This window comes from Megascapheus bottae, chromosome 5 (assembly GCF_031878675.1).
Source record: "Megascapheus bottae isolate mThoBot1 chromosome 5, mThoBot2.hap1, whole genome shotgun sequence".
Taxonomy (NCBI): Eukaryota; Metazoa; Chordata; class Mammalia; order Rodentia; family Geomyidae; genus Megascapheus; species Megascapheus bottae.
This window is the reverse complement of record NC_143513.1, coordinates 66,725,172-66,745,331: the sequence shown is the minus strand read 5'-3', so window position 1 is coordinate 66,745,331 and position 20,160 is coordinate 66,725,172. Positions and strand designations below refer to the sequence as shown.

Here is a 20,160-nt window from a genome sequence, read left to right as displayed (position 1 = left end):
AAACCCAAGGCATCATGCCTGCTAGGCAAACACTCTACCACTAAGTCACATTCCCAACACCCTATTGCCTATTTTATTTGCTTAGCATCTCTGTGAACTGAGTGAGGAACTTCTCTGGTCTTGTCTTCTTCCTCTTGAGGGACTCTCCCTTTACTCAAGTATGAGACTCGGATATCCCTGTACTCAATTATGAGTAAGGGAATGTGTTCTTCATAAACTGATATCCTTTTATTCTTCATCATCATAGATCGACACTTTCATTATTGCTCAAAGCTCATACTCTGACATTTCCTTTCTTCCCCAAAAGCAGCTCCAGCAAAGCAGCTTTCACTGTTCACTGAAAGTAGGATTAATCAAGAGAAGGGAATTGGAAGCATATGGAAGAAGTGCATTCTCAACTCAAAACTTATTTCACACGGAGTGAAGTGAGTCAGACACAGAAGGACAAATATCACATGAATCCACTTAAATGTGGTGCCTAAATTAGACAAATTCATTGAGTTGCAAAGTAGAATCATGGATACAAATGGCCAAGGGTTGGAGGGATGTGTCATTATCACTTCTAGGGTACAGAGTTTGAGATAATGAAAAAAGTTCTAGAGATGGATAGTAGTAATGGTTGTAACATGTGAATGCACTTAATGCCACCAAAATGCACCCATAAAAAGACTTTAAATGGCAAAAACATGTTTGTGATTATTTCACCACAATTAAAAAGAAAATTCCAGAGATAAAAATCACCATTCTCTACTAATCACCCTATATAATTACTATTCTTTCTGGGTTACTAAGATTAGCTTGTTTGGGCAATTATGTTAGATAATTTGATTGAACATTTTCCCATTGTTTTAAGATGCATTCCTCTTTTTCTCAAGAGAATTCTATTCTAAGACCCAGCTTCTCCTAATGGTGCCAATAATACCCAAAGGGTGTTACTCTGTTGGATTCTAGAGGTTGGTTTCTGTTTTTAGTTTGTTTGCTTTTCTTTTCTTTTCTTTTTTTTTTCAATTCCTTCCCAAGAGAAAAACATACGGTGAAAGGAGAGGTAGTGAGACATGATGTGTGGAGGGAACTAACACTTCAAAGCTCCTGCCATTTTGCCTACCAACTTTTTGTCTCCTTTCCCCCCCCTCCATGCTGATGCCCACTCTCCTTACAGTCACACAACTTGGGCTCTCAGGGAAGGTGTGAAAGTAGAGGGAGTCCTGGCTACCAACAATTACTTTGAGGCTATGTCCCTGCAAAACACAAAAGCATTGGACAGGTTGCAGGGGAGCCTAGTTGCTGACCGATAGGGCCACCTGGATCTGTCAAGCTCCCAAGTGACTGACTCAAGCACCTATGCTGACATTCTCTCCAAGTGCTGATCAGTTGGAACAATTACAACCATACATTCACATGTGAGAAAGATGAAGAAAACTAAGGCAAAGAATGCAGCCCGGGAAGACTGAAGAGAGGTAAATAAAGGATGGTCATGAAAGGTTTAAACGCTAAAAGGAAGGAGGAAAAACAGCAAATCAGAGATGCAAAAGAGACTTCTTTGCCAGGCACTGGTGGATCACATCCATAATCCTAACTACTTAAGATGCTAAGATTTAAGAATCATAGTTCAAAGCCAGCCTGGGAAGGAAAGTCCATGAGACTTTTACCTCCAGTTAACCACCAAAAACAGCTGGAAGTGGAGCTGTGGCTCAAGAGGTAGAGTCCCCAGACTTGAGAAAATTAGCTTATTTGCTGAGGAACAGGACCCAGACCCTGAGTTCAAGCCCAAGAGTGGGAAAGAGAGAAAAAAAAGGAGGGAGAGAGAAAAAGAGAGACAGAGACAGAGAAACAGAGACAGAAAGACAGAGAGAGAGAGAGAGAGAGAGAGAGAGAGAGAGAGAGAGAGAGAGAGAGAGAGAGAGAGAGAGGAACAGAGAGAGGGGGAGAACAGAGAGAGAAAGGGAGAGAGACAGAGAGAGAGAAAGAGAGAGAGCCATTAAAACAAACTGAACATCAGTTGTGGAGTGTCTTCCAAGAAAGAGGGGGGAATGAAAAGAGGGAGGGAAGAAGGGAGAGAGGAAGGGACGGGAAGATAAAGAAGAGGGAAGGGAGCGTAGAAGAAAAAAGAGGAAAAGAGGGGAGGAGAATAGAAGAGAAAGAAGGAGACAGAAATGTGAATTTTAGCCAGAGAAGTATAAAATTGTTGATTCCCAGTGTAGAGACTTCACAATGAAAAAGCTGGTTTGATCTAGAATCAGGAAGTAGACCTTAGGACCAGTAAGGGACAATTAGACAAGCTGAGAATTCAGGTGCAGGATTGTCAGATGGTCTGGTAATGAAATCTACAACAATGGGCCATTCAATGTCTGGTTGTTGTATTTAATGTGTTTAAGCCAAAGACTACTAATATTTTATTTATAATTTACTGTTGTTTACACAGGGAGTATAGTACTTCTGTCAGGAAGAGCAGCAGTTTTTTGTTTTGAGCCCCTGGGGACATAGTAAAAATGAAAAACTCTGGGACTGAGGTAAGATTCTTATCAATAGGGAGTAAGTTTCCTTTTTCATTTCCTTTGGATCTTTCCAAGCAATGGAAAGTCACCTAAGCTAGAGTAGAGTTTTTATATTGAACTTTTTATGAACTTATTTTTAGTAATGGGTAGAGAAAACAAATACAGTCCCCTTGTATTCTAACCTAGGTCAAGTCAAGGCTTCACAACCTTCAGAAAGCATACAGGAAAAGATGGTTTAATCGATAATTTCTGCTTTGCATCCCTTTCCCTAAGCTACAGACATTTTGGTTTATTTCAAAAGCAGAAAGATAGCCACCTTGTATGCTAGGCAAGGTAACTATAGGTCTCAGGCTAATGAGCCCAAAGATGAAGAGAACACATGGAAGAATACAAACTTAGAATGACTAAGATGTCCTGGAATCTCCTAGAATGTAACTACAAATCCCAGTCAACAGATAATTATATCAACTATTAGTGCATAGTTTTAGTGGTAACAATAATAGAGAAAATGTTCTCAAATACATTAACTTGCACAATATGACAATCCTATGTGTTGGATTTATTGTCATTTTCATTTTATAGATGTAGGAAAATGAAGCACGGTTCCCCCAGTGCCTGGCAAATATTCAGTAACCACTTGGTGGATTAAACAGTTGATAACCCAAGATCATGTAGGCAGCATGACAGAGCTAGGATAGAAAGTAAGGCTTTGAGGTCTAGAAGTTCCACTGTTAATTACTTAGCCACACTCCTAGGTGTTATTACAGAATGAAGACTGGGTGTTTCTCAACCTGATTACACTTCCTTGATAAACGCTGCCCTCCCTCTAAAAGTCCCCTATTGAAAAGAATTCTAACTCATTTTATGAAGCTAACAATAATTCTCAAATTGAGAAAGTTCCCCTTCTACTCATAGTTTGCTGCACTTTCTCAGTTTGATAAGGAATATTTACGAAAAAAAAATCTCATACAAGGCCGGGAGTTTAGCCTAGTGGTAGAGTGCTTGCCTAGCATGCACAAAGACCCAGGTTCGATTCCTTGGTACCACATACATAGAAAAAAAGCCAGAAGTTGTGCTGAGGCTCAAGTGATAGAGCACTAGCCTTGAGAAAGCCCTAGCTTTGAGAAAGCCGAAGGACAGTGCTCCAGCCCTGAGTTCAAGCCTAGGACTGGCAAAATAAAATAATTAATTAAAAAAACCTCCTACAGCCTCAGTTTATCAATTTTAACAAATGTATCATCTTGGTGGGAGATACCAGTAAAGGGAGAAGTATAGGTATGTGTTGAGACAAATACCTAGGAAATCTTTCTACCTTAATCTCAATTTTCATCTAAGCCTAGACGTTCTTTTAAAAATAAAAGCTATTAAAATATGTATTTCTTTGAATAGAAAAACTTGATACCAGGTCTCCATTAAATTAATTTTCAATAACAAATTTTAACCTACCAAAATTATACTAAACACCAATAGAGAAACAAATTAGATCAAAACAGATAAAAAAAAATTCCGAGGGCCGGGAGTTTGGCCTAGTGGTAGTGTGCTTGCCTAGCAGGCACGAAGACCAGGGTTCGATTCCTCGGTACCACATACATAGAAAAAAGCCAGAAATGGTGCTGAGGCTCAAGTGGTAGAGCTCTAACCTTGAGACAATCCAAGGACAGTGCTCAGGCCCTGAGCTCAAGCCCATGACTGGGAAAAAAAAAAATTCCGAATAAGGAACAATAGAGATTTATCTCTTCAAACTGTTAAAATTAATTATAATGCAATGTAAAAGGGTTATAGTTGGATAGAGATAAATAACAACAAAAACTTCCAGATTAGAAACAAAAACCACAGGGTTGCATCATACTTATGGCTTAATGACAAGTTGAATACTTCCCAAGGTCAAGGATGTTCTTGTGGAAGACTCCTATTCGATATCATATTGGAAGTCCTACTTAATCTAGTAAGACAAGAAACAATTAAAAGATAGATAAATAAGGAAAATATAAAACTGTCTTTAAACATGGAAGACATGATTGTCCCTGTGTAAATCCTTAAGAATCGATTCAACAAAAACCTCCTGGAAGTATATCAGGTATTGAGGGCTCCCATCTGTAATTCTATTTACTCAGAGAACTGATATCCAGAGGACTGTGGCTCAAAGACAGCCTTGGCAGAAAAGTGCAGGAGACTCCATCTCCAGAATAACCAGCAAAAAGGACTGGAAGCATAGCTTAAGTGGTAGAATGCTAGCAGTGTAAGCAAACTGAGTACCTATATGGCTCTGTGTTCAAACCCAGTAACAATTAATTAACTAAAGAAAGTCTAGGAAAGTCTCAGAACATAAGTTGACACACAAAAGTACCAATTGCTTTCCCTTATGTGAGCAATAAACTATTGTAATTTGAAGCTTTAAATGAACCAAAAACTCTGAAATAACAATAGTAACTTCCATAATAATTTAAGTATAAATCAAATAAAATATGTATAAGTTCTATACATATGGGGAAAAGTACAAAACTCATGAAATTAAAAGATAAGATCTATAGAAATGAAGAGATAGGGGAGGGGAGGGAGTGGGGGAGGAGAAATGGGGTCCAAAACATGAGAAAGGCTATCAGTATTAATGAAGTAATGCACCTTCTGTCTGGTGAATATAATGTAACCCTTCTATTGATTGCAATAAAAATATATGGAAAAAATAAATGAAGAGATAGTACATGTTAGTGGACTGGATTGGAAAACTCAATATTGCTCATTTGTCAATTCTTCCCAACTACCTTCTGGGATTCAGTAAAATCCCAGAAAGCTATTTAGTAGAGATTGACTTACCATATACATATATATATATATATATATATATATTTGGCTGAATCTGCAACTCAGGATTGGACTCTGTTCCTGAATCTCTCAGTGCCTCTGTGCTCAAGGCTAGCACTCTACCATTTTAGCCACAGTGCCACTTCCAGCTTTTTCTGCCCCCCCCCCCAACTTTTCTTTTTGGTGGGTCATAGGGCTTGAAGTCTGGGCCTGGGCACTGTCCTTGAGCTCTTCAGCTCAAGGCCACCACTCTACTCCTGGGCCTTGAAGTTGTCCCTGAGCTCCCTACCCTATCCAAGGAACCACAGCCCCACTTCCTATTTTCTAGTGATTAATTGGAGATAAGAATCACTCAGTCTTTAGTGCCCAAGGTTGACTGTGAACTGCGAGCCTCAGATCTCAGCCTCCTGAGTAGCTAGGGTTACAGACATGAGCTACCATGCCCAGCTAGCTTTTTCTGTTTATGTGGTACTGAGGAATTGAACTCAGGGCTTCTTGTATGCTAGCACTCTACCACTAAGCCACATTCCCAGCCCTTGATATACTAATTCTAAAGTTTATATCTGAAAGACATAGATTAGCCAGCACAAAATTAAAAAAGAATAAACTTGAGGGACTCTTATTCCTCAACTTTAAGTCTCACTATAAAGGCTTTTAATCAAGATATTATAACATTGATAGAAGAATAGATACATAAAACAATAGAACAGAATAATGAGCCTGGAAAAAGATCCACACAATTATTGTCAATTAATCTTGAACAAAGAACAGAGGCAATTAAATGGAAAAGGATAGTCTTTGCAACAATTGTTCAACAATAAGATATAGGCCTTACACATCTCACAAAATGTAACTCAAAATAGAACCCAAACCTAAAAGTAAATGCAAAATTATAACATTCTAGAAGAGAACAGAGAAGAAAGTATAGATGATTTGGAATTAGAAAACTTACCATGTTTACTAGGTACAACTAAAAGAATAATCAATAAAAACTTGATAAATTGAGATTTATTAAATTTGAATTTTTCTGCTCTGCAGAAGACCACATTAAGAAAAATAAAGGAAAAACCACAGTCCTAGAGACAATGCTTTCCACACATATATCTAAGCAAGGCATGGTGGTGCATACTTATAATCCCAGCGCTCTGGAGACTTAGATGGAAAGAGCATCAAGTTAAAGCTATCCTGGGTCACCTAACATGATCATATCTCAAAAAAGCAAAAAGTAAAAACTTTTTATAAAGGAATTCTATCCAAAATGTTAAAATTCAACATTAAGAAAATAAGCAACCCAACTAAAAGAGTGGGTAAGGGCTGGAAAAAAAAATTGGGCCAATAATAGAAAAGAAATAGAAGATAGAAAAAAGAGAAAGTAAACCCTTTACCAAAGAGTGTGTTCAGATGTCAAATAAGTATCTGAAAATATGTTCAACATAATTTGTTATGAGGGAATTGCTAATTAAAACAATGAATTTCCTCTATACATCAATTAAAGGAGTTAAATGCCAGGTGTTGGTAGCTCACACCTGTAATCCTAGCTACTCAGGAAGCTGAGATCTAAGGATCACCATTCAAAACAACTCTGGGCATGAAAGATCATGAAATTCTTATCTCCAATTAACTATCAGAAAACCAGAAGTGGTGTTGTGGCTCAAGTGATAGAGCACTAGCCGTGAGCTGAAAAGCTCAGGGACAGTGCCCAAGCCCAGAATTCAAGCCTCACAACTGACAAAAAAGTGAAAAGGAGATAACAAATTTTCTGGAAGGATACAAAACAACAGGAGTAATCCTTCACTCTTGTTAGGAATACAAAGTCTGGAAGATAATTGGGCAGTTTCTTGCAAAGCTAAACATAACCTAACCACACAACCTAGCAATTGTATTGCTTTGTGTTTACCCAAATGAACTAGACATGTACTTCCATACAAAAACCTGTGTGTCTACATGCATCCTTATTTATAATTATCCAATTCTTGAAGTGCCCAAGATGTCCTTCAATATCCTTCAAAAGATGAATTGCAATTTGTGCTATATCTATTCAATAAAATATTATTCAGAAATAAAAGTTAATGAATTATCAGGTCATGAATAGATGTAGGTAAGTAGTAAACACATACTGCTAATTTCAAGAATTCAGCCTGCAGAAGGTTATTTTATATTCCTTGATTCCATTATATGACATTCTGGAAAAGCAAAACCATAATGACAATGAAAATGATCAAGGATTATCTCATTGCTTCAATGAGATTTCTCAGCATACTCAAGCTGCATAATAATATAATTGTGGATACATAATACTACACATTTGCTACCTAAAGAACTTGCACAAAGGCTGAGCTTTAATGTATGCAGTGTCAAGAAATCACGGAGGATGTCAGTAGCTCCTAAAGTGGGATGCAGAATGTGACAAAGCAGTTCCATTAGACATGTATGAAACAATCACTGTGATCTTCTGCCCTCACAACCATAAACCCAGTTTAATCATGAAGAAAACAATAAAAAGATTTAGGAGTAGAAATGGAGAGAGAGGTTAGTCAGTAGGTACTAAATAATACTCACTGTGTAGTAAGAGGACTATAGTTAGTAACAAACTACATTTCGAAAAACTATGTGGAAGGATGTGGAATGTTTTCATCATTAAAAAAAAAAAAAAAAAGATGTTTAGGGCCAGGAGTGCTTGCCTAGCATGCACAAAGATCCAGGTTCAATTCCTTGGTACCACATACATAGAAAAAGCCAGAAGTAATACTGTGGCTCAAGTGGTAGAGTTCTAGCCTTGAGAAAACCCAAGGACACTACTCGGGCCCTGAGCTCAAGCCTAGGACTGGCAAAAACAAAAACAAATGATGTTTGAGGAGTTAGATATGTTTAAACTGCTGTAATCATTACATAGTATACACATGTACTAAATACCACATGGCACCATAAATATGTATGCTCTTTATGTATTAGCCGAAAAGTACTGAATTTTAAAAGGATCTCAACCAAAGGATGTTTTATAAGATACTTGATTACTCAAAATTGTGCAAATCGTCAACAACAAGAGAAGTCTGAGAAACTGTCACAGTGCGGGGAACAGAGGCAGTCATGGCGATTACATGCCAAGTGCTCTCCTAGATGGGATCTCAGAACTGAAAAAATAACACTGGGGGGAACGGAGGCAATCTAATAATAATATCAATATTGTTTATTCATAGCAAATGTACTTGGTTTTAATCCACCAACGAATGTAAAAAGTGTTAAAGAAAATGTGGATATAGGATACCGGTGAATTCTCTGCATATCGTCAAAAATTTTCTATCAATCTAAAACTGTCTTTAAAACATAAACTTTCCTAAAAAAATAATAAATGAAGCTTATGTGGAAAATACTTGGCTTTCATCTTTTCCCAATCCTTGCTCCATGCCATGTAAGGCCAAGTGGGGTAAACACAGAGTGCGTCCTCAGGGACTTCAGGTAACTGGTTCCTGCCCAAGTCTGAAAATTTCAGTCCCTACATAGCCTCTTCCGCGGTGGAGGACTCGAAGGAGGTGCTCTTTACTGGGTGGCTGACAAGAGTGTCATCTGGCCTCCTTATTGGCTGTTCCAGGCACAATGTGCAACCCAGCAGCTCTGGGATGGCCTCTTCACAAGCTAGCCTTTTACATCATGCTCCCTCCCACCGCACCAGCACCCCACTTACTTGTCTGGTCTCCTTAAACGCTTTGCTTTTGCCCCTGAGCTTTCCAGCTCAGAGCAATACAGACTAGCCAACCCCACCTAACCAGCCCTGGTCCTCAGGCAGACGCGAAGTAGCCTTGGGCTCAGAGGCTAGTGACTCATGGAGAAAAAGCGGTGGGGGCGGGGGCTTTTTACCTGTACCCCCAGTTCTCAGCCTCTATCAAGAAGCTGTTCTTTTTGCTGCCTTTCTAGGGCAATCAGAGGGAGGGAGCTGGTGGTGGGGGCGCTTGCCTCCTAGAAGCCCAGCCGAAAACTGCAGGGATTTGTGGAATTTGGTATTGGGAGAATGTCTGAGCTGGAAGACTAGTGTGGCTGCATCAAGTTATGAGGATGGGAGATGCGGCTGCAACGTGGGTCCCAAGTTCAAGAATATCCTGAAAAGTTGGAGAACCTCGACGTTTCTGTAGCAAGGGAAGCACTGGACTTTACTGGGGGAGATACAGGCTACCGGACGGACTGGTTTTGGATAGGTGACTGTGTGCGCCCTGGTAAGCTGAGGGCCAGCATGAAAACGGAGCTTTTTGGACAAAAGGAAGGTGATACCTAGGATCTCATAGGGTACTAAACGGTGCCATGGGGGAGGGATAAAACAGCAGGGAACTGGTGACATCTCTTCAAACAGGTGACAAAAGTCCGCAGTGTGGTGTCAGACTAAAAGGAGCGAGTCTCTGCGCTGGCCGCGCCCTTAGCCTCTCCAGCTTTACGCACAGGTTTAGCTCACCTTGTGAACGAGTGAGGAAGGCAGGGAGCTCCAGACACCTCTCCTGTAGACAGGTCTTTTTCCACCGCCACGGGCCCTTATACCAGGGGGCTTCCAAGGACAGAAGGAGCCAGAGGTCAAGGTTCTACATCTAGGGGCGAGGGAGAAGCTGGAATAGCCATGTCTAGCCCTGGAGAGGGGCGCACAGCCTGGCTGGCTTATGGCAAGACCTCTGGGTTAATGTATAATTGTGAGCAGATGGCGGGGATTGGCAGCAGCCTGGGGCCTGGGCCCAGCTAATGAGGGACAATTAGCCCCAGACCCGGTGGGGGCAGTTGAGTCAGACAGTAAAGGCAGATATTTGCTCCTCAAACAGTCTGGTGCGCTGGGCAGAGGGCTGAGTGGCTGAGCCTTTGGGCTTGCTAGGCCCCCTGCCAGGCCCCTTTCCCCTTTCTCCCTTCCCCCATAACCTCTAGGTCGAAACTTCTGTTTGCTGTTTGATCAGACCCAAGAGCCCCGTTGTAAAGGAGGAGGGAGAGGATAGTTTATGGGGGAAATCTCAGCCACCACCATCTGCCAGGGCTTGTTCTTTCTCCCCTCGACACCCCTATCTCTAACCTTATGCAGCTGTCTATGGGATTAGCTAGTCAGAACTTGAGCCTTGAGTCTCCAGATGCAGGGGGAGATCCAGGAAGGAGGCAGGAAAGGGGCAATTAGAGCAGCTCTACCCCATGTCTTCCTAGGGGCTTCTTTTCACTAGGCACTGTCAAGTGGAGTGACCAGCAGTCCTCAGTATGAGACTGGGGATGGAATAGGCTCCACTTGCACCAGACATAGGCTGTCCTGCTCACAGTGCTGAAACCACACTTAAAAGTCTCCCCTGTGATCCAGGATTCTGGGCCAGCCTGAGGAGGCTGGAGGAGGCTCAAAGGGGAAGGGAATATCAGGAGAAAACCAACTTCTGTGATTATAGTTGGTCTCTCAGCACCAGAGTGTCCAACCTCTCAAAACCTCATCTCCCCCTAACCCCAAAGCATTTATTACTAAGATTCACACTTTTCTCCTCTGACTTCTGGATCTAGTCTTGGTCTACACCCTGCCTACTTCAGCCTAACTTCTGAGACATGCACAGAATCTGAGCTATGTAATGGGTTTTTGTTTTTTTTTTAACATTGGCTTCTTCCCACCCTGTAGAGAATAACCCAAGACAGTGCTGGCCACAAAGCTTCTAAGCTTCCAAGTCCATATTGACTTCCAGAAACCATTCTGCAAGGAAAAAACCTATCCAGCCACTGATGCCTGCACCCAATGACCCAGACAATGATGTCTTTTGTGGGAACAGCAGTGTCCTTGATGACTAGAGTCTAAAAGCCACATCCTTAGTAGAAAGTAGCCTGATAAGATCTAGGAATGGAAGAAGGAAAAGCAGGTCGCACACTTCCTCATAAACACTCCTCTGTGCATGTCTAACCTTCTGAGGCTCATTCCCACCATCACCGTAGTTAGTGTCTTGATGTCTAGAATTCCCATTTCCACACAAGAACTCAAGTCTCATGTCTTCATCAAAAGGTCAGAGAATTGATGAGGATGGTCTGGATGAGGATGCTATATGGCATGCCCACTATGTCATGCTCCCTCCTCTCTGCATTTTAGGAATCAACGCAGAGTTAAGGAACCACACTATATGTTCTTTATCTTTCGCAGTAATACAGATGATTCAGGAGTTGATTTCAAGGCTCAGGTATGTGGGTTGTGTCTGGGAAGCTAGTCAATGGTTCTGGAAGCTTCCTTTGTGTTTCTGTGCCCTGAAAACATCAGCTACATAGTATGGAGTTCTCTGTCTCCCATATTCTTCATGGGTTTTAGGAATACTGGCCCCTGTGAGTGTACTCTGGGTCCAGGAAGCCAGCATGAGAATGGCTCTGGAGTTGTTTCAGGTTAGGTGGGTCCAAGGTAGGCACTGAAAACTCTCCACAGAAGAAAATGCTGGTCACTGCCTCTGAGCTGCCTGCCCCAGGGCCAGTGTCAGCCAGCCCCATGTACACCTCCCTCCTCCTTTCTCCTCTGCCCATGGCCTGTGACATCACTGGCTGTTCCCAGAAGGCTGCCCTCTGCTCCTGAGCACGGGCTCTCTGTAGCTTTGGACCCCCTGGCAGGACTAAAGCAGGAGCAGAGTGAAGCCTGCTCTCAGAACCAGACCACCAGCACCCTGGGAGTGCACAGGAGTTTCAGGAGCGCAGAACAGGAGGCTGAGACCTTCCACCACAGCTCTCACCTCCGTCATTTCCTCCAGCCAGGTAGCTCACTTGCAAGCTCATTGTCTACTCTGCCTCCCATGCTGTCTCCATGTCTTTGTGTGGCTAACCCCAACAGAGTTAACTCTGTGTGTCTTTGTGGCTACCCACTATCCTCCCACCTCTAACCTGCTTTCTCATCTTGTGAGTACATTATTTTCTCAGACAAGTTGATATAAATGATGGGAATGTGTGGGAGACTATTGGGAAAGGGGGTTGTATTTGCAAGTTGGGGCATGATTCTTTTTGTTTGGAGGTTATCTGGGTTTGACTATTGAACCTGTGCTTCTAATGCTCCTCTGAGAACTGGGTCATATAGGAGGACAGAGTTCTATCAAGGATTCAAGGTTTGTCTAATATTCTGAGTCCCTACCTCCTTGTGTCCAGCATAGCCTTTGAGGTTCCCAGATTGATTCTGCTTTTTCCATTGCTTTGATGGTAATTACACAAATATGCAGCAGAGGTGGGACAGAGAAAGTCCCAGGAAGAAGAACGAGAAAGTCTGATGGCTCGTGAAGAGCTGCTTTCTGAACTTGAGTTTTACTCTCTGGGTGGCTCTTGATTTATAGGAGCCCTAATCTGTAGCTCGGCTTTCTTTGGAAAAAAAACTTTGATTTCCTTCTTAAGTTTCCAGAAAAATGTGAGCTTGAAGGGAAACACAGTTCTATTTGCCTAGAAAGAAGTATATGAAAGCCATTTTAGCTACTGAATTCAAAGGAGATGCTGGATTCCCTATTTTTTTTTTGCCAGTTCTGGGGCTTGAACTCAGGGCCCAGGCACTGTTCTTGGGCTTTCTTAAGGCTAGAGCTCTACCACTTGAGCCACAGCACCACATTTCTGGTTTTTTCTGTGTATGTGGTACCAAAGAATTGAACCCAGGGATTTGTGCATGCTAGGAAAACACTTTACCACTAGACCACAATCCTGGCCCTGGATTCCATATTTGTTTTTGTAATTCATTGCTGTTAAATCTCTTAAGGAGCAAAGACCTTCTCTCTTCTTTTTTCTGCCTTCTTTCTAGACAGCCACTGGTGTGTGTATGCCTAATACCTTGTCCAGTAAGCAGGTGAGTTAAGTAAGCTACGAGGACATAGTTATTATAGGAAAGTTCCATGGAAAGACTATTGTGGGGCATCACCTATAGCACTGCCAAGATTCCGGGCACAAAAAGGGGCAGCCTCAACTCCCATTAATTGCTGAGGAGAGGAGGACAGGCATAGTGGCCCATGACTAGCGACTCTTTAGTGCTCAGGATGGCTCTGGCATTACCCAAATAGACAGCCCCTTAAGGACTCCAGAGTCTCTGGCTCAAATGTGAATTTTAGAGTTCTAATTTTAGTCAACCTTATGGTACATTTTAGAAACTTCCACCTTCCATGACAACCAAGTTGTTCTAAGACCATTTCAAGGAAGAGCCCTCAACCAAATAACCTCCTGCTGGCAAGTCAGACGAGGTATCCTTGCATTCCTAATCTTCCCTAGACTCCTGTCCTTGCCTGAGACCAGCCTGGATCATGCAGCAGAACGGTAAGAGGTCTGAGAGAAATGGGAAGATTAAGGATTGGTTAGAAGTCAGGAGAGGGGCTGGGAGTTTGGCCTAGTGGTAGAGTGCTTGCCTAGCATGCACGAAAACCCAGGTTTGATTCCTCAGTACCACATATATAGAAAAAAGCCGGAAATGGTGCTGAGGCTCAAGTGGTAGAGCTCTAGCCTTGAGAAAGTCCAAGGACAATGCTCAGGCCCTGAGCTCAAGCCCAGGGCTGGCAAAAAAAAAAAAAAAGAAGAAGAAGTCAGGAGAGTTGCTCCAACCAACACCATTTCATGTCCTCTTGTAGGCAATCTGGTAGAAACATTTTGCCAGTCACTGACTCTGTTCTACCATGCTGCTCTTAGATTAAGAAAGAAAGCACAGATTGCTAAGGAGTACAGATACCATGAGTCAGCTCCCAAAGAAGGTGGGTGGGAGAAATCCCTTAGAGAAAGACTTACCTTACCCTAGGGTGACAAACCAGGTTGCAGGGTTCTGAGCGGACTTCTGCAAAAGTGGCTAGGGGTTGGAGAGAGGCAGTGTGTAGATGTTTACTTCTCATGCCCAGGGATCAGCAGCGTGAATCAGCTAGGAGGGATCTTTGTGAACGGTCGGCCCCTGCCTCTGGACACCAGGCAGCAGATTGTGCAGCTGGCAATGAGTGGAATGCGACCCTGTGACATCTCACGAAGCCTTAAGGTAGTACCAAGACCTTTGTCCACTAATGGGAACACGAAACAGAGAGAAGTTTAGGACCCTGAGAGCCTTCGAGTCCTGGGCTACCTCCTAGAAGAACCTTTTGGAGGTTGGAAGGTTGGGAAAGGGATTTTTACATACTGAAAGTGAGGCTGGATTCTCAATACCATGCCTTGGTTTAATATGTCCTGCTTTGCCTTTTCCCAGGAACATTTATTCTCCTACCTATCATGTCTTACCAGTCCTTGCTTCTCACCTGGTTCAGGTATCTAATGGCTGTGTGAGCAAGATCCTAGGGCGCTATTACCGTACAGGTGCCTTGGAACCCAAGAGTATTGGGGGAAGCAAGCCACGTCTGGCCACACCCCCAGTGGTGGCTCGGATTGCTCAGCTGAAGGATGCATATCCAGCCCTCTTTGCCTGGGAGATCCAACGTCAGCTTTGTGCTGAAGGGTTTTGTACTCAGGAGAAGATGCCCAGTGTAAGTGAGGCTTGCAAACAGGCTGTATGTGAAGAATAAGACACTTTTATTTCTTTCCTTTGGCATTGTGAAGCCTGCCATTCTAGGTTGGGGGTTGAAGCCCCTGGAGTCTTCTGATCCATAACATTTTTCTGCAGACAAGTGGTAGTGCTAAGAGAAGTGAGGAAAAGAAAGCAGGAGAGAGAGAGAGAGAGAGAGAGAGAGAGAGAGAGAGAGAGAGAGAGAGAGAGAGAGAGAGAGACAGAGAGAGAGACAGAGAGAGAGACAGAGAGACAGAGACAGAGAGAGACAGAGACAGAGAGTGGGGGAGGGAGAAGGATGCTGCTCATGGGAAGGGTGTGTGTGTGTGTGTGTGTGTGTGTGTGTGTGTGTGTGTGTGTGTGTTGCAGAACTGTCTCAGGATGCAGTCCTGGGTCTTAACACCATCTCCCTACTCAACCCCCAACACACCCCAGGTCTCCTCCATCAATCGAGTTTTGCGGGCACTGCAGGAAGGCCAGAGACTGCACTGGGCACGGCTCAGCTCATCAGGTAGGTCTTAGGGTTATCCTTAGAAAGAGAAATTCAACAACAAATTTTCTGCACATTATAGTTTTCAATGAATTTTTCTCATTCTTGTTTTGGATCGGCCTTCCAAAAGCTCTAGAAAAAGAGCCAGACAACCTTATTCTCTCCTGGCAGAAGAAACTTTAGGTTTCAGGAGGTCCTGTGACCTATTGAAGATCACTAGCTAATTGACAGGTCTTAAAGCAGAACCTAGGACCCCTGGCCTCTTGGTTCACAGCATCGGCTGAGAAAGAGGGAGGAGCAGTCTTCCCTTTCCCTCACGATCATCTTTTATGTCCCACGTGTCATCTAACCTTGGACCACCTCTACCGCTGCTCTCTGAAAATACCACTGTGACACTGACCCACTTTCTGTCAAGTCCCCTTGGAGTCAGCACTGCATAACAGAATGCAGAGTGCCTTTGCTCCTATACCCACACTGTCGCTTAGCCACAGCACCAAGGATACAGGGTCTCCATCCGACCAGAGGAATCACATCGCAAGCCACCACAAGACATTGTCCTCTTTTGCAGCTGTTTTGGCTCCAGCTCTTCCCATTCTTCATAGTGGCTCGGATGCTCCCAGAGGTCCCCATCCAGGGGCTGGCCACAGGAATCGGACTATCTTCTCTCCAGGTCAAGCTGAGGCCCTGGAGAAAGGTGCTGGACTGGGCTGGGAGGCAAGGTGGAGTTTTAAAGGTAGAGAGTCATGTCTTTTGGGGAAACTCATGTCCTCCTTCTCTCCATGCCCTCTGAGTCTCTGTTTCTGCAGAATTCCAGCGTGGGCAGTATCCTGATTCCGTGGCCCGTGGAAAGCTGGCTGAGGCTACCTGTCTGCCTGAGGACACAGTGAGAGTGAGTAAGCTCCATGACCCAGTGAGCATTAAACACTAGGAGAAAGAATCTGTACTGGCTATGGCTGTGAGTTCTGTAAGGTAAACATGGAGGTAAGAATGTGGAAACAAACTTATTTGACTGATTACTTGCTTCTCTTAGGGGGAAAAGGGAGGAGGGAGCAAAAATCAGAGCAGAGACAGACGACATCAGGTCCAAGGGAGACTACATTCTGACTCCAGGCCAGGGACACATGGTGAGAGCAGCAGATGCCCAGTGGCCAAATGCACAGCCAAATATATGGTCCTTATTCACCCTCAGGTCTGGTTTTCCAACAGAAGGGCCAAATGGCGTCGGCAAGAGAAACTGAAGTGGGAAATGCAGCTTCCAGGTGATTTCTGTGCACATAACTCTCCCATCCCCCCTACTCCTCCACCCACCCATCTCCCCCACCCACACTCAACCATCTACCAATTCACACATCTATCCATATAGGCATATACGTACCCACCCCCCCATCTATCCATCCATTCATCTGTCCTCCCTATACATACATACATACATACACGCATACATATATACATGTATTCATATATCCATCCACATACCTACCCCTCAACCTACTCCTCATGTATCCACCCATTCATCCACTTATCTCCATCTATCCATACATACACCCACACATCTACCCACCTACCCATTTATCCATCTGTCCATCCATCCACCTAACATTTACACAGCTAGGTCCTGTACTAGGGGCTGGACATATACTGTCCCTGCCTTTACTGACTTCCCTGGAAGTTCACTACTATGTCCAATGACTAGGCCTGACTCCATACTTTCCTTTCCCCAGCCCAATTCCTTCCTCAATGAATGCACTCTTACCTTGTAGGTGTTTCTCAGGATCTGACAGTACCAAGAGTTTCTCCAGGGATTATCTCTGTTCAGGTACTTGGATGAAGAAGCAAATTTGTGAACCAGGAGGACTGAAAGGCTCACCCTATCTCCCATTTCTGGAGATGGCCTAAGAGTTCAGATTTATGATGCTCTAGGGAATCCACAGTGCTCGTTTCTAGCACATGCCAACCTCTAGTCTATTTTTTGAATGGTACCTTCTGGAGTGTAGAGCACTGCTGGAGAAACAAGTAGTCCTGGGTCCCAAGCCTTTTAAACAGGAAGCCTCATTAGCACTAAGGGTCTCCTCTGGCTTTTTTTTGTTTGTTATCATAAAGGTGATGTACAGAGGGGTTACCATTTTATAAGTCAGGTAATGAATACATTTTCCCCTGGACAATGCCATTCTTCCATCTTGCTTTTTCTAGCAGGGCCTTGGAAGTGTACCCACAGCTTCCCTGCCTGCCTTGGAACCAGTAGGTCCTTCCTGTTATCAGCTGTGCTGGGGAACTGCACAAGAGGGGTATCCCGTTGACACCCACCATCCAGTGTGTCTCCAGCCCTGCTGGGGTAAGGTTCCAGAAAAGGCCTCAGTCTTGCTGTGTGGGTTGAGGAATGATTGACTCCTTGAGTCACAGGAGGACATGGAGGGTCAAGGTCACCACAGGAATTTCCATGAAGCTTTTGTCATTCCTTACATACTCATAAATTGGGAGACTTGTATCTACTGATCTTTAGCACCACTGACAGTCAAGCAGATAAGTTGGGGAGGGGTCACATTTGGATTTGAGTGCAAATATCCTAGGTAGAGAATTGATCAATGCATCCAACTCTCCCTAATATGATGATTTTGAGAGGTGGGGTGGAAGGAGTAAGCTCAAGGTCTCCTCTTGTCCTGATGCCCATTTAACAACACAGCCATGTTCCTTGGATTCAGAACTGCTTTTGCTTTCATTGTCTTTCCTTCAAATTCTCCTGTGGCCAGTTTCCATACCCTTCAGGTTCTGCTGTGACTAACTCTCCACTGCTATAAGAGCTGGAATGAGGCAAAAGGCCCGGAGGGTAGAGATGATGACTAGGACCTAATGCTACCTGTCTAATGTCCATCTTGCTCCCACAGATGGCTGTTCCTTCCTCCTTCCCATGGCCACATGTGTGGACTTTGCCTGGCCCTGCCTCACTATCCCTCCTATTCATCAACCAACGGAAAGAGCTGGAGAAGCAACACCTTCCCCCTACTCACCCTGGCCATAAGAGGCCTCCACTCAGCAATAATAAACATATTTTGAATTTGCAGTAGTTTCTGTTCTTATTTTTTTCCTCTGAGCACCCATATGTCTGTCTTGATATGGAACCATTATAAATAGTATTTATCTATCTATCGATCGATCTATCTATATATCTATCTATCATTTATAGTTTCTACCTGTCTACTAAGTTATGCATATACATATCCAGTTGATGTACTTATCTAGTTACCCTATATATGCATCTATACATGAATGTGTATATGTATTGATCTGTCTAGGCACTGGAGGCCACATGTATTTATGTGCATACTACATAGATATTACATTATAGCACTTCACTCAAATCCTCTAGCATGCATTTTCAAACATTGAGGAACTTTCCTTAAATAACTATAATACTATATCTACACCCAAGAACACTCACTATAATTCCTTGGTCTAAAAAAAGACATAAATTCTCAAATTGCATAGGTATTTTTATCATAGCAACAGAGTGGAAATAACATTTTTCATACTCTGCTTTTCCATTCATATATGCTTCAGGGGCAGGGCTCTTGTCACAAAGTTCCTACTCTTTTTGAGTCTATCCCTCTGCAGAGAAAACTCTGGGTATTTTTAGGAAGTAGTGAAAGGGAAGAAAACAGGGAAAAGAAGACGAAGGGGATAGTTGAAATGGAGGATGGGCTTATATCTCCAAATTTCGTACTGTTTCCCCCTCTCCCTCTATCTTCTTCCTTCCTCCCTTCCTCCCATCCCTTCCCCCTCTTCCTCCATCGTTCTCCACCCCTTTTCCTCCTTTCCTCTGATTCCCAATATGTAACACAGACTGGTCCCTAAATCCTTCTACCTGTGGCTCTCAATTGCTGGGATTACAGGTACACACTACTCTACCTGGAAAGTTCTTCCTCTTTTGAAGATCAGGTGATGGCCTGATATGATGCCATATACTGATCCAGAAGTTGTTATTCAATAGGTCTTTTTTTATTATCAAATACTTAAAGCTGTACTAATCAGAAACTAGTGACCGACTACATGTGGCTGCTTAAATGTAATTTACATTAAATAAAATGAACTGACCCTGGTACTCGTGACTCAAGCCTATAATCCCAGATGTCTGGGATCATAAAAATGAGAAGATTATTGTTCAAGGCCAATCCATGAAGAAAAAGTCCTCAAGACTCTGTTTCCTTGGAGAGAAGCTGGATGCAGCGGTGTACCCATGGTCCCAGCAACAACCAGAAGGCTCAGGCTTATGCCTAGGCTGGAAGCAAGATCCTATCCTTAAACAGGGTATGAGCTGGGTACTGTTGGCTTACACTTGTAATCCTGGCTACTCAAGAGGCTGAGATCTGAGGATCATAGTTCAAAGCCAGCCCATGAAGGAAGCTCTGTGAGACCCTGTTTGTCAGTTGTAGGGCTTAAATTTGGGACCTGTGGACTGTCCCTGAGCTTTTCACCTCAAGGCTAGTGCACTACCACCTCGAGCCATCACAGTACTTCTAGTTTTCTGGTAATTAATTGGATATGGACTTTCCTGTCTTGGCTGGCTTCAAACCATGATCCTCAGATCTGAGCCTCCTAAGTAGCTAGAAGTACAGGTGTGAGCCACCAGTGCCCTGCTGTATGAGACTCTTATCTCCACTAAAATCCACTACAGGAAAAGCCAGAAGTGGAGCTATAGCCCCAAGTGGTACAGAGTTAACCTTGAGCAAAAGCAGCTTAGGGACAAAGACTAAGCCTAGTTCAAGCATCAGGACTGGCACTAAAACAAATAGGGTGGGAGGCATAACTTAGTGGTATCATGCCAGCTTACCAAGTATAAGCCCCTGAATTCAAACCCCAATACCCCATAAACAAGCAAGCAAGCAAGCAATCAATAAATTTAACAATTCAGTTTCTTGCTCATATTAACTAAATTCTAA

The 20,160-nt window shown here is 43.2% G+C and overlaps 1 protein-coding gene across 1 annotated transcript; it reads left to right on the top strand.

Annotated features, from left to right (window-relative positions):
- The first annotated feature begins 13,525 nt into the window (after positions 1-13,525).
- On the top strand, positions 13,526-18,242 carry Pax4 (paired box 4). Its single transcript, XM_090332239.1, has 10 exons — positions 13,526-13,538; positions 14,108-14,238; positions 14,501-14,716; positions 15,172-15,247; positions 15,795-15,920; positions 16,033-16,115; positions 16,416-16,485; positions 16,987-17,042; positions 17,417-17,558; positions 18,109-18,242. Exons 1-10 carry the CDS (start codon positions 13,526-13,528, stop codon positions 18,240-18,242), a joined length of 1,047 nt encoding a protein of 348 aa, XP_090188365.1.
- The last annotated feature ends 1,918 nt before the right edge of the window (positions 18,243-20,160 follow it).